This window comes from Cryptomeria japonica, chromosome 6 (assembly GCF_030272615.1).
Source record: "Cryptomeria japonica chromosome 6, Sugi_1.0, whole genome shotgun sequence".
Lineage (NCBI taxonomy): Eukaryota > Viridiplantae > Streptophyta > Pinopsida > Cupressales > Cupressaceae > Cryptomeria > Cryptomeria japonica.
In genome coordinates, this window is record NC_081410.1 from 178765931 (window position 1) to 178777401 (window position 11471).

General features: G+C 34.1%; 1 protein-coding gene across 1 annotated transcript; it reads right to left on the reverse strand.

Annotated features, from left to right (window-relative positions):
• Positions 1-791: 791 nt before the first annotated feature.
• On the reverse strand, positions 792-2895 carry LOC131052580 (cytochrome P450 71AU50-like). The gene is made up of 2 exons (XM_057987165.2): positions 1912-2895; positions 792-1581 (listed from the first exon to the last, which is right to left on the reverse strand). The coding sequence occupies exons 1-2, from the start codon at positions 2869-2871 to the stop codon at positions 970-972; spliced, it is 1572 nt and encodes a 523-aa protein (XP_057843148.2). The 5' UTR covers positions 2872-2895; the 3' UTR covers positions 792-969.
• Positions 2896-11471: the final 8576 nt, after the last annotated feature.

Below are 11471 nucleotides of genomic sequence, written 5' to 3' on the forward strand. Positions count from 1 at the left end.
ATTAGGTTTTTATTATGGAGACCAAGTTTATTTGTCCATAGGTACAACTAAAGTGGAACTCTAAGTTATGACTCTTGATCTTCCATAATTGGCTTCAAATATGGAGGTGGCTTCTATATAAAGGTGGATTTCTAGGTAGTGACTCCTGATCTTTCATAGGTGACTTCTAATATGTTTGTTTGTAAGTAGCTTGTAGTGGTCCAATATGATATTTGTATGGACAAGATATTTATAATTGATATTTAATTTTTAAAAAAACTTATTAATTTTCATCAACATATGATGCCCTATCGTATCTAATAAGACCTTTTATCAATTTTCATTTTGACTAGTAAACTATCTTGTGCTATGCACTTGTTACTTGATATATAATATAAACGAAGCTACTGCATAGCCATTCCATACATGTTTTAATTGGGTTTCGTTCTGACTCTAATATGCTAAATAAATTCGGGGATTCAGGAGCTGTCGTCTGGGTGATGTGCATAAACTATTTAATTAAGACAATGGGAAAAGCTGAAAAAAATGCTTTAATTGGAGTGCAACATGAATCTGCTAATAATACTACATGCAATAGCCCTGCAGCAGTCTCCAGAATGAAAACACAAAATCTGTTGTATTCTGATTTCCAAGTACATAATAAATATTTCACTATGATCAAATGTGCAGTCTGGGGTTCAATTGACACAAGCAACGAAAACATCTATCATCTCTTTAACAAGATACTCAGCTGTGATTAAAACCAGTTCAGTTCTTGAAAGACCGTAAAAACGCTTAACAAAGAACAGAAATGAAAAAACAGATTTCAGAGACACGTAATGTCTCATATTTCTTCACATACTTTTTTATAAATTAATAAACATAATCGTGATTTAAGCACAGATTTAATATACACGGATTCTTCACATCTATATAAACTAACACTCTAAGTGAAAAAGCTAACAAGGATGACTAGCAGAGAACAGTCTCTTATATAGGATATTCAGCTGTGAGCCTCCATAAAGGGCGGACAAACAGTGGAGTTTTTCTGGGAACAGTTAATCCAAACTCTTCCGCCATATCCAAATGTCCCTCCACAGTCCAGTCAAAGCAATGAAGAAGTTGAGCAAGTGCCAACTCAACAACAGAAAGACCCATAGAAATCCCAGGGCATCCCCTTCTTCCTGTTCCGAAGGGCAGCAAATCGAAGTCCTGACCTCTCACATCCTTATTACACCCCATAAACCGCTCGGGCCTAAATTGATGAGCATCTTTCCAAACGTTCTCATCCCTTCCCATCGCCCACACATTCACAATCAACCTCGACTTTGGCGGAATGAAATATCCTCCCACACTGCAGTCTTCCATCGATTCGTGGGGAAGGAGCAGAGGAAGCGGTGGATGAAGCCGAAATGTTTCTTTCACCACGCATCGCAAGTAGTCGAGCTTCGTGATGTCACTCTCCTTTATTCGGCGATTTCTGCCCACTGCTGATTCCATCTCTTCCTGCACTCGGGCCAGCGTTGCAGGATTCCTCACCAATTCACTCATCGACCACTCTAGCAATGTCGCCGAGGTTTCCATTCCCGCGTTTAACATATCCTGCACACAGATAATTCATTTTCTGAGAGACTCAAAAAGTAAAATATTTCTTCCTAGTATTTCTGAATTTGATTTGTGTATTTATGTATCAATGTTTGTGGGGATTTCACTTAGAATTCAACTCTAGTATTATACTAGTCTATTATCTTGATAATAGATCACAGAATCTGAACAAAACATTGATGTAAAAATGCATACAATCGAATCTTAAAAAATTAGAAAAAGAATTATCGTATATTGTGAAAGATTGACATGTTAAAATTAAAATTGTTTCAAACAATTTGTAATCAGATTTGTGAAAGCGAAGTCGGCCTTGATTCTCAGACTTACCAAGATCATGGCTTTGATGTGGTTTCGTGAGATTGTCTGGTTCTCCATTTCGGCCATGCCGAGCAACACATCTACCATGTCTTTAACACAACCATCGTTCAGTTCTCCATCCTCCAATCTACGATTGATGTGCTCATCGATTACTTTTTCAGCAAATCCATCAAATATCTTGTGAATGGCCTGCATTCGACGACGGATTCTTTGCAAGTCGAGCCAGTCGAGAGAAGGAATGAAATCGCCAATGCAAAACGCACCGGCCACAGCAAGCATCTCTTCAACCATTGTTTTGAAGCAATGCCCTCCATCCAAGTCGTTATCAGAGTAAGTCCTGCTGGCAAACATTCTACAGGTAATATTTTGCGTGAGCGAGGTGACTCGCTTTTTCACATCCACACACTGGGCTCCATGCCCGCTTTCCTTCCAGATGGAGGCGATCATGGCGGACACTTCTTCCTCTCTCACGAAATTGAAAGAATCGTTTCTCTTCACTGTGAGCAGCTCCACCGTCAACAGCTTTCTACTCTGCCTCCAGTACGCTCCATAGGGGGCAAGCGCCACGTCTTTATGATCATAGCATATATACTTCCCCAGTGCACAGTTTGGTCTCGTTGCAAACACCAAATCATTGATTTTTAGGAACTCTTTTGCCATCGCAGGAGAAGACACCACAACAGTGGGGACTGAACCCAAACGGAGAAACATTATGGGTCCATATTTCTTTGCCAGAATGGTAAGAGACTGATGAGGAAGGTTTCCCAAGAGATGGAGACTTCCTATGAGAGGCCATGGACGTGGTCCTGGAGGCAATTTCATTTTCCTGGCATCCCCCCTCAGCTTATAGACGAAGCAGTAGAAGAAGAAGAAGAAAATCCCGAGTCCAAAAGTTATGGCCTCGTTGAGGGAGCAAGTCAGGGATTCCATGATATGAGAAAACGGAAAGCTCTGAGTCAGGGATTCCATGAAATTGGTTGTTGTGAATTTTGATCTTTTATTTTTTTTCAATAAAGTAGTTAGAGAACATTAGCATATTTGGTAACACTCAATGATGTATCATGACCCTACACTACATAATAATGAACAATATAATGTGAACAATCATTTTACAAAACTTGGAGTGTTTGTACAACATGCTTTAACATTCAATGATGTATATCATGACTCTACACCACATAATAATTGAACAATATGATGTGAACAATCATTTTACAAAACTTGGAGTGTTTGTACAACATGCTTCTTTAAGGAATTTCTATAATTTAATAAAAGAAGATAGCTTCACACATGCATTCCATTACAAAAGTTTGACATATTGTGTAGATATCGTCACTTTAATGGGTTGGCAATTGAAAGGACATGCACCAAGATAGGGAATTCTTGTTAGAATTGTATAATATAATTTCTTAAGAGGACTTTTTTTGTTTTGTTTTCAAATATAATGTGAAACTTCAAATTAAATTTATATTCCTTTTCTATTAATTTATAGATTTCTTATAAGATTGTTACTTTGATCCAGTAAAGTTTTTAATCTATCACATTTAAAAATTTCAAGACTAGTCAAATAGGACAAATTACATATATAGATGCTAGTAAATTTGTTAATTGACAACTAAATTTTTTAAGACTCTAGTCAAAAGGACAATTGACTCATAGAGTTGGGTAAAGTTCTTAATTCATTATAGTCGAAATGACTAATCAAAGAGGTAAAATTCATGATAGAAGTTGGAAAACTTCTCAAGAACTCATTCCCTATTTCTATAACAGGAAATCTCAAACCTGAAGTTGCAAAGAAGCTTGTAAAAACAAAGAGATTGAGGAGGCTCACTTGTCTCTAAGTTAGTTTGTTGGGAAGGATTTATTTGAACCCATACTAGTTAAATCCACCAAGAGGCCCGTAAAAACATTAATATTTCTCAAGAAAAGATTTTTGGGACCAAGATTGTGTTTAGGAGATCAAACACACTAGTAGCCAGGCCTCTTGAGTAGTAGGAGATCGATTTGTCAAGTGACTAGTTATACTTGGAAAGGGACAAGGGTCATGAGAGTTTGGAGGATACTATCCCTAAAATTCTTTCCCCAATGAAATGAGAGGGAAATAGCTACTTTGAGGCAATGAATGTCCCTTACATCGAGTTCAATGTTATAGATAGTCAAGTAAGAGATTGATTTGAAGGATAGCCCCTAGCCCCGAATACCGATAGCACCCATGTTCCCACAATAGAAAGCCTCCAAAACCATACTTCCAACGACAAGCAAATTAAATGTTCTCTTTATGAAGAAATGGCATGTTAGACTAATAGCATGAAGGAAAAAATGAGGGAATGGAGGACAACTTTTACAAAATGATAAGATTTATATCTTTGCAATAAACATGTATGTTGCGACCCTCTCTTTGTTGTAGGTCAATGAGTGCAAGAAGCAAGGAATGTCTAGTTGTTCCATAAACATGAATAATCTTTCAAAGTTTCTCTCTAAGAGGGGAAATTTCCTATGATCCCTAAGGTCTTGATGTTGTTATCTAATTTCTTATTTTAACTCTATCATGTTTACTCTGCTACTCTTGTGCTATTGTAGTAATATTTATGGCTGGTGTGGGCCCACTTTGATTAGCCTTTGGGCTATTTTTGTAAGGGGACAAGACCCCTCTTTTTCTTACTTAATCACCTAAATTATTTTTAAGACTAATCAATATGATAAATGAATCATAGAGTTGAGTAAATTTTTCAAATCATTATAGTCAAAAAGATTAGTCAAGAGGACAAATTCACAATAGAAATTGGCAAACTTGTCAAGAATTCATTGACTATTTCCAGCACTTTCAATTTCCCGAGTTCACCAATATTTTTGGAAATTCCCTTAACCTGTGCCTCCCACACATAGATGTCTCACCACAACTCATTTGTGGTATGTCAAGGTAGCTTCAGCAAACTTCAATTTAAAGTTATAGATTACATGTTAATTTATTTATAGATTTCCATATAAGCTTCTCAATATGTCCATAGGAACTTCTAAATCAGTATTGCAAGGTTTAACACATTCTAGAATTACATTTTATATAATTTAAATTGATAAAAAATATATTGTATTCAGAAATAAGAAGTTATACTTCTAACACAAAAATATATAAAAAATTAATTTTTTTATTATTAATTATTTACGTATAATTTTTATCAAAATAATCATTATCTCCTTACGAAACAAGTGCTAATATATTTATAACAGCTTTCATCTAAAAAATAGTTTTTAATCTAATAAATTACATTATCATCCTTTGTAAGATAAAAAAACCTATAAATAAGATAATAATGAATGAAGGAAAAAAATTAAAAAAACTTTTAATAATATCCACAAACCAAAACAATCTATAAAAATTCCAAAAAACTACAACTCCAAACATCAAAACTCCTCTGAAAATAACGTAGTACTACCACGCAATTGCAGAGGGGAGAATAAGAGGTAAACATAAACATAGTGTGCAAGCAGAAGACGTTTGTGTTGAGGTAGGATCTGCAAATTGCCCGAAATAGATACCGAGTCACATTCTGACATTGACGTTATTTGGATCAATATCTAGAATAAGATCAATATAGATCTAACTTGTCTGGCCTGCAACAAAATCAACATTTTATTTTCAGCATCATTCGTTCGTCTATTATTGATCAGATCAGTATCATTTTGGGATATTTCTTCTCAGATCAGTATCATCTTCGTATTATTCATATCATAAAGCATAACAAATCCCACAACGAACGATTAACGAGGCAATAGGCATGAGACGTCAACTCAAAATGATCACTTTTTTACCCTTGTGTGCATAACAAATCCCACAACGTTTATCATAACCATCTAGAAGCCAAACCAATAGCTATAAGCACTTAAGTTACATACAAAGATGGTCAAACAAAAACCGTCCAAACCCAATGTACCCTATAATAGCTTAGGGTGCACAAAGATAGCTATAACGGCTATGATACCCTTCCCTTAATGCATTCACCAAGTTTTTTAAATGTTGAAGCATATTCAATAATAGTCAAAAATTAAAATAGGTTCACTAAGTTTCCTAATGTTTATAGTTTTTTCAAAATATACAAATTGCTTTATCTATTATTCTATTGGATAATAGTACTCTACAATGTTATTAATTTGATGTAAGATTTTGAATATTCATTGGATTTTCTTGGCATTTTTGTAATATTGTTTTTAACGATATTGTTTATAATAGTCTCACTATTACATTATAGTAACTATTTTGGTCCTACTTATTTTGACTATGTAATTTTAAAAGATTGAAAAAATTTAATTTGAAAAAAAATCATATTTTCTTAACAAGCAAAGATACATCAAGAATAAAAATATTTGTATGTGTTATAAAAAATTTGCATATATACTTTTTTAATTGGGTTAAAAATGGGTTTTTGAAAATTTGCCCCAATCCTTCTACAAATAAAAATAGACAAAACACATCATTTCAGCAATAAAACACATGCAAAAAAATTTCTTGAAACAAACAAATAGAAATACTGAGCAATATTGATTTCATACCTTAAAATTCTCATACCATGAACTCACACATGTGACAAAGAAATGCACTTTGAAATACCTTTCTTCCATATGTGGACCATAGTCCAAGAAACCTCATTGTCCAAATTCAATGGAATAGGAAAAGAGTTGGTGAGAACATTCACTAACACCTCAACTAAGGATGACACATGAGGGGCACCAAAGTAGAGAATTACTAGCAATCAAATGGAAGTCGCAACTTAAACCGAAGGAGGCACAAGAACACCACCTGTAGACACATAAAAATTGTCCTAGAAATCAACCTCAATTCTTCCCATTAACAGGTGGATCCTTATTATATAATATTCTTATTATTCATTATTCATAATATAGTATCCATTATTATTCTTCATTACATTATAATATTCATTCATCTATATATTATCTCATTATTCTTCATTGTATGATAATAATATATTATTATTCATTTAATCCATTAAAATATATTCTATTATTGAAACCATTTTCCAAACATCCTACATATCAACTTCACCTTCTATTTATCATTTTCCACTCTTACCCATTTCATCCACCTAATGAATATGGGACAAACACTTACACCTCCAAACCAATATTTAATCCCACATTCACCCTCCTTGCTCCTCCTCCTTTCTCAGCCTGGCAAAAATCTCTCTATCATTTGCATTCTTACATTCTATTTTATCATCTCTACGATTTTCCCAGCTTTCATATCATTTGCATTCATCATCAAATCTCCATTCTTCATGGCTTCTTGTGTAGTTCTTCTAAGAGCATCCATTTTAAACACAAGATCTTGATAGATAGGAGTGCAATGGAGGCAAATTCTTGTTGATGCATGTGTGTGTGTTTTATTTATTTTAGCTTAGTATGTGTGTTTTCTTGCAGGTACTTCATTGTTTGATGTAAAATCTATTTGAAATCTTCTCCCATAAGATTTGAAATCAGATTTTTGCATCTTCATTTGGCATGCCTGTTGGGACATTTCCCTTGTTTTGCTTGATGGAACTTTTGATGTTCTAATTTATTTCATTGGAGTTTTGCATGAGATTAAATCATATTTTTGTTTGCAGGTTTGTTTGCAAGGCTTCTTTATTTTCGTTAGCAAGCCTTATTTGTCTATTTCTGAGGACTAGACATAATATATAGGCCATCATCTTTGCACTGTTTCTACTTTGTGTCTGTGTATTATCTCTGCACTGTTATCTATAGATCATTTTTCTTGGGGTGTCTTTTTCAAATAATTCACACTTTATTCCTCTCAAACACATCGCTCTACATATCTCCCTACACATTATCGTACTACCCACACTGCCTTTATTAGCTTCTTACATTTCTTGCAACTAAATCTTCAACCTATTGGAGCTCAAAATTGAAGGTTGCCAAAATTTGTGATCAAGTTAGGCAATAAATTATGGCCAACTAACGGAATGAACCTTTGAGGTTACAATTCCCTTCTCTTTAGGTTCTGCTATACCTTTGCAGGAGTACCATTCATATGAGTAGATTATTGATTCTCATTTATCTCATCTGTTATATCCCTCACTAGCATAAGGTAAGAACTATGTAAGTGAATTAAATCTTATCTTCTATACTAACTCCTACAACTTGAAACCGTTTATCTCAATCAAAAACTCCTACAACTTGAAATTGAAAAATGAAAGTAATTGGTATTGAAATAAGATTAGATTGGTGCCTTCTTCTCTTATTAGGTACAGATTCAAATGAATTTATTTCTTTATATTTTCCTTATCAAACAATTTTTAACTTCACACTTAATGTGAAACAGTCAACTAGTTTATCTCCTTATACTTGATGGTTCAATTCTACTATAACAATTATCATAAATGCATTTAATCTTTCCTTGAAAGAAGCAAACACAATAATCATTCAAGATAAAAGAACTCCTTGATCAATCTACACAATCCTTGATATAGCATATTGAAATAATAAAATAATTACAATGCACATGAAATATTCAAACAATATTTGATTACTATAATCAAAATAGCAAGTTAAACTTGAGAGAAGTCCACAATATTCTTCACACAATTTAGAGGACAATCCCACTTCTTGTATTGTATTCTGATAATAAAAGTTTATATATTGTCATACAAAAACAAATGATCCTCCTTTTATAAGGATAGACCACCCAAGCTTTAAAATAACATGTCTTTTAGTAAGAGAACATAGCCTAATTAAACGACTTAAATAGTCTTACAAGTCTTTTAATTTCTTAATAAAAAAAGATTGACAACTCCTAAGTGATCTATGTTATCTTGCCCCTTATAAGTCTCAATATTTGAGATGAAGTGTCTCATATTGTACTCCTTCCTCTGTAGCCGGTTCATTATGATCTTCATGTTGTCTAGCATATGCTCTTCATCATTTATGTCCTCCAATACTTTGGGATGCTCTTTTGCTAAAATCTCCTTCCATTACTCACGTGGAATGACTGAATCATCATCACCATTCAGGGTAGGAGGAAGGTTTTCTGTATCTTTTTTATCTGATCTATCCATGTCTTCCATGAGCTCTTCTTGATATTCTTGGTGCTTAGCCATCAACCTCTTAGTCTCTTGTAATTCAATAGAAGAAGTAGGATCCTGTGATTTTAGTTCATCAATCCTATATTCTCCCTACAAGTCTGAGATGTTCCTTATGAGCAATAAAAGTACCGATGTAAGTATTCCAATAGTCATTAGCATAAGATAACATTTCTTGGAACTGGTGAGTGACTAATCCTACCATCATGTTATATATAGTCTTACTCTTCTGCAAGTTTTTTTCTTTAGCCTTCCTCTCGATCTTTTTTGCTTTGTATCTCCAGTAGTTTGTGTCTTGTAGTGCCTCCACCACACGCTATTCATGCTCAAAGGAGAATTATTTTTTCCCTATGATTGATTTTAACCTCTCTTCAAGTTGCAACTGGAGCTCCTTTGATCTCTTATATTTAGCTTTGTAAGTATTCTTTTCCCTGACCACATGCTCCATTTGCATTTTGTTGAATTGTGCCACATTCACATTTCAATTTGTTGTATCCATGTGGTCAGTTTCCCCAACTCTTTGAACCAGAATGTGACCAAATACTTTATCAGTCTCTACAAGTGTGGGCATTTTCTTCCTTGGGTATAAGGCCCATTGTAACAATGTCTTCTTGTCTCGATCAAAACCAGAGCCAAAGTATATCCTGTCAACATCCTTGGGTAGCATCTTCTTTTTGGTGTCAGGATCTCTTACAAAGCTATCAAACAATATAGAGATCTCATGTCCCATCCTGACACAATGATGACACCTACATCCTACAAAATTTGCCTTCCTTTGGCAAGGGTTATAGTATTTATCTCAGTGTCCACATCATTCTGAATCTTTTCTATCAAATCATTGTCATTCTCAGATGTGATTTCATTAACATATTGCCTTAGTAACCTCCCTCTATATTTGTATAAGAATGTTCTAAATTCTTGGGAATGAAAAAATTCATCATCTAAAAAAAACTTTTCATAGGCCAATTGCCTAATGTCATCCTTTTCATCAGTAGCAGAAGGCTCATTCACAATAACTCTTTCTTTTGGAATAGAAATATGGTCCCATTCATGAATATCATCTGTGTCACTTTGCATTATGGGAGTGGGTTGTGGCAACAGATGTATGAGAGGATTTAGCACCTGTACACTTTTTCCCAAAGATCAATTTACATCCCTATTCAAAGCTCATGAAGGGACTCCTTCAATAATCTCATCTATATGAACAATTTTCTCATTTAGTCGAACAATAGGATCTATTAGAACTTGGAAAAAATGAAGTGATCTTCCTATGTAAGGTTATCACACATGCTTAGACTCCCCATTATTATGCATTTTTTTCCCCACTAACCTCAGTAGTACTGCCCAGATACATTTAAATTTGTCAAAATATAAGCAATTTGCCCAATGAATAAAGCCCAACATTCAATTTTAGCAAAACACCTCAAAACAAGTTGGGCTAAAATTGAATGTTGGGCTTTATTCATGGTAATTAGTTAAATGAACAATTGTGATATTTCAAAAACCAAGAGATGTTTCCATTTTGATGGGATCCCTTGTGTCTATAAAAGGAAACCACAGATTGGAAAAAAGGGGGGAAACATTATACCAAATGTAACATTATTTTAAGTAATAAAACAAGTATTTTCCTTTCAATTGTGCTATGGAAAATCTTTGTTCAAGATCAGTTCTCTGTGATTTTATTTATGAGAAATGAATGATATCTTAAATCTAATTGTGAAAGGATTATTTATTTTCATAGCAGCTTGATAGAACGAGTAACACTTGCAAGTTCCTTGTCCTCGTGTCCTTGTTGATTGGTCTTTCAAGGAAAGTTAAATTCAATCAGACTAATTGTTGTGGAAAAAATACTTCAAGTAATATTGTGAGTTATATTAGCCAACAGATTCATCAAGGGTGAATTTAAAAATTATCTCACAGAGTTATACATGAGGATCTAAAAGAGGGTGACTCTATAGCCCAAAAGAGGAGAAGGCATTGATCAATTGCATATCAAACTTCATTCAAAATATTTATGTATTATTTTAGTTTCAATTAGGAGATATAAGTAGGAGATAGGAGTACAAGAAGTAAGATAAATAGAGTTAAGGGAGAAGTAAATAGTTAGTTGTCAAATCACTCTATTCCAGAAGTTTATGCTATTATGAGACATAAGACAAAATTAGATAAAGGTAACCAATCTGCGATAAAAAGCACCAACTAAGAGAATTAGTTGGTGAATAGGTACACCCACCAAGGTCCTACAAAGCCTGAAGTGTAGGATAAGTTAATCACATTTTAGTTACTCCCGTTCGTTGGTCAAGTTAGTTGGAAGGTTTTAAGATAAGATTCGGTATAACTTTATAACTTTCCAATCTGTTGATTTGGGGACCAACAAGATCTTCAATGCCTGGGAAAACATCAGTGCCTCCTAGATTATGACTCTTCTTCCATTCTTCGGCTCTAGTGATCTTATTGTATGCCTCCAATTTCTAAATA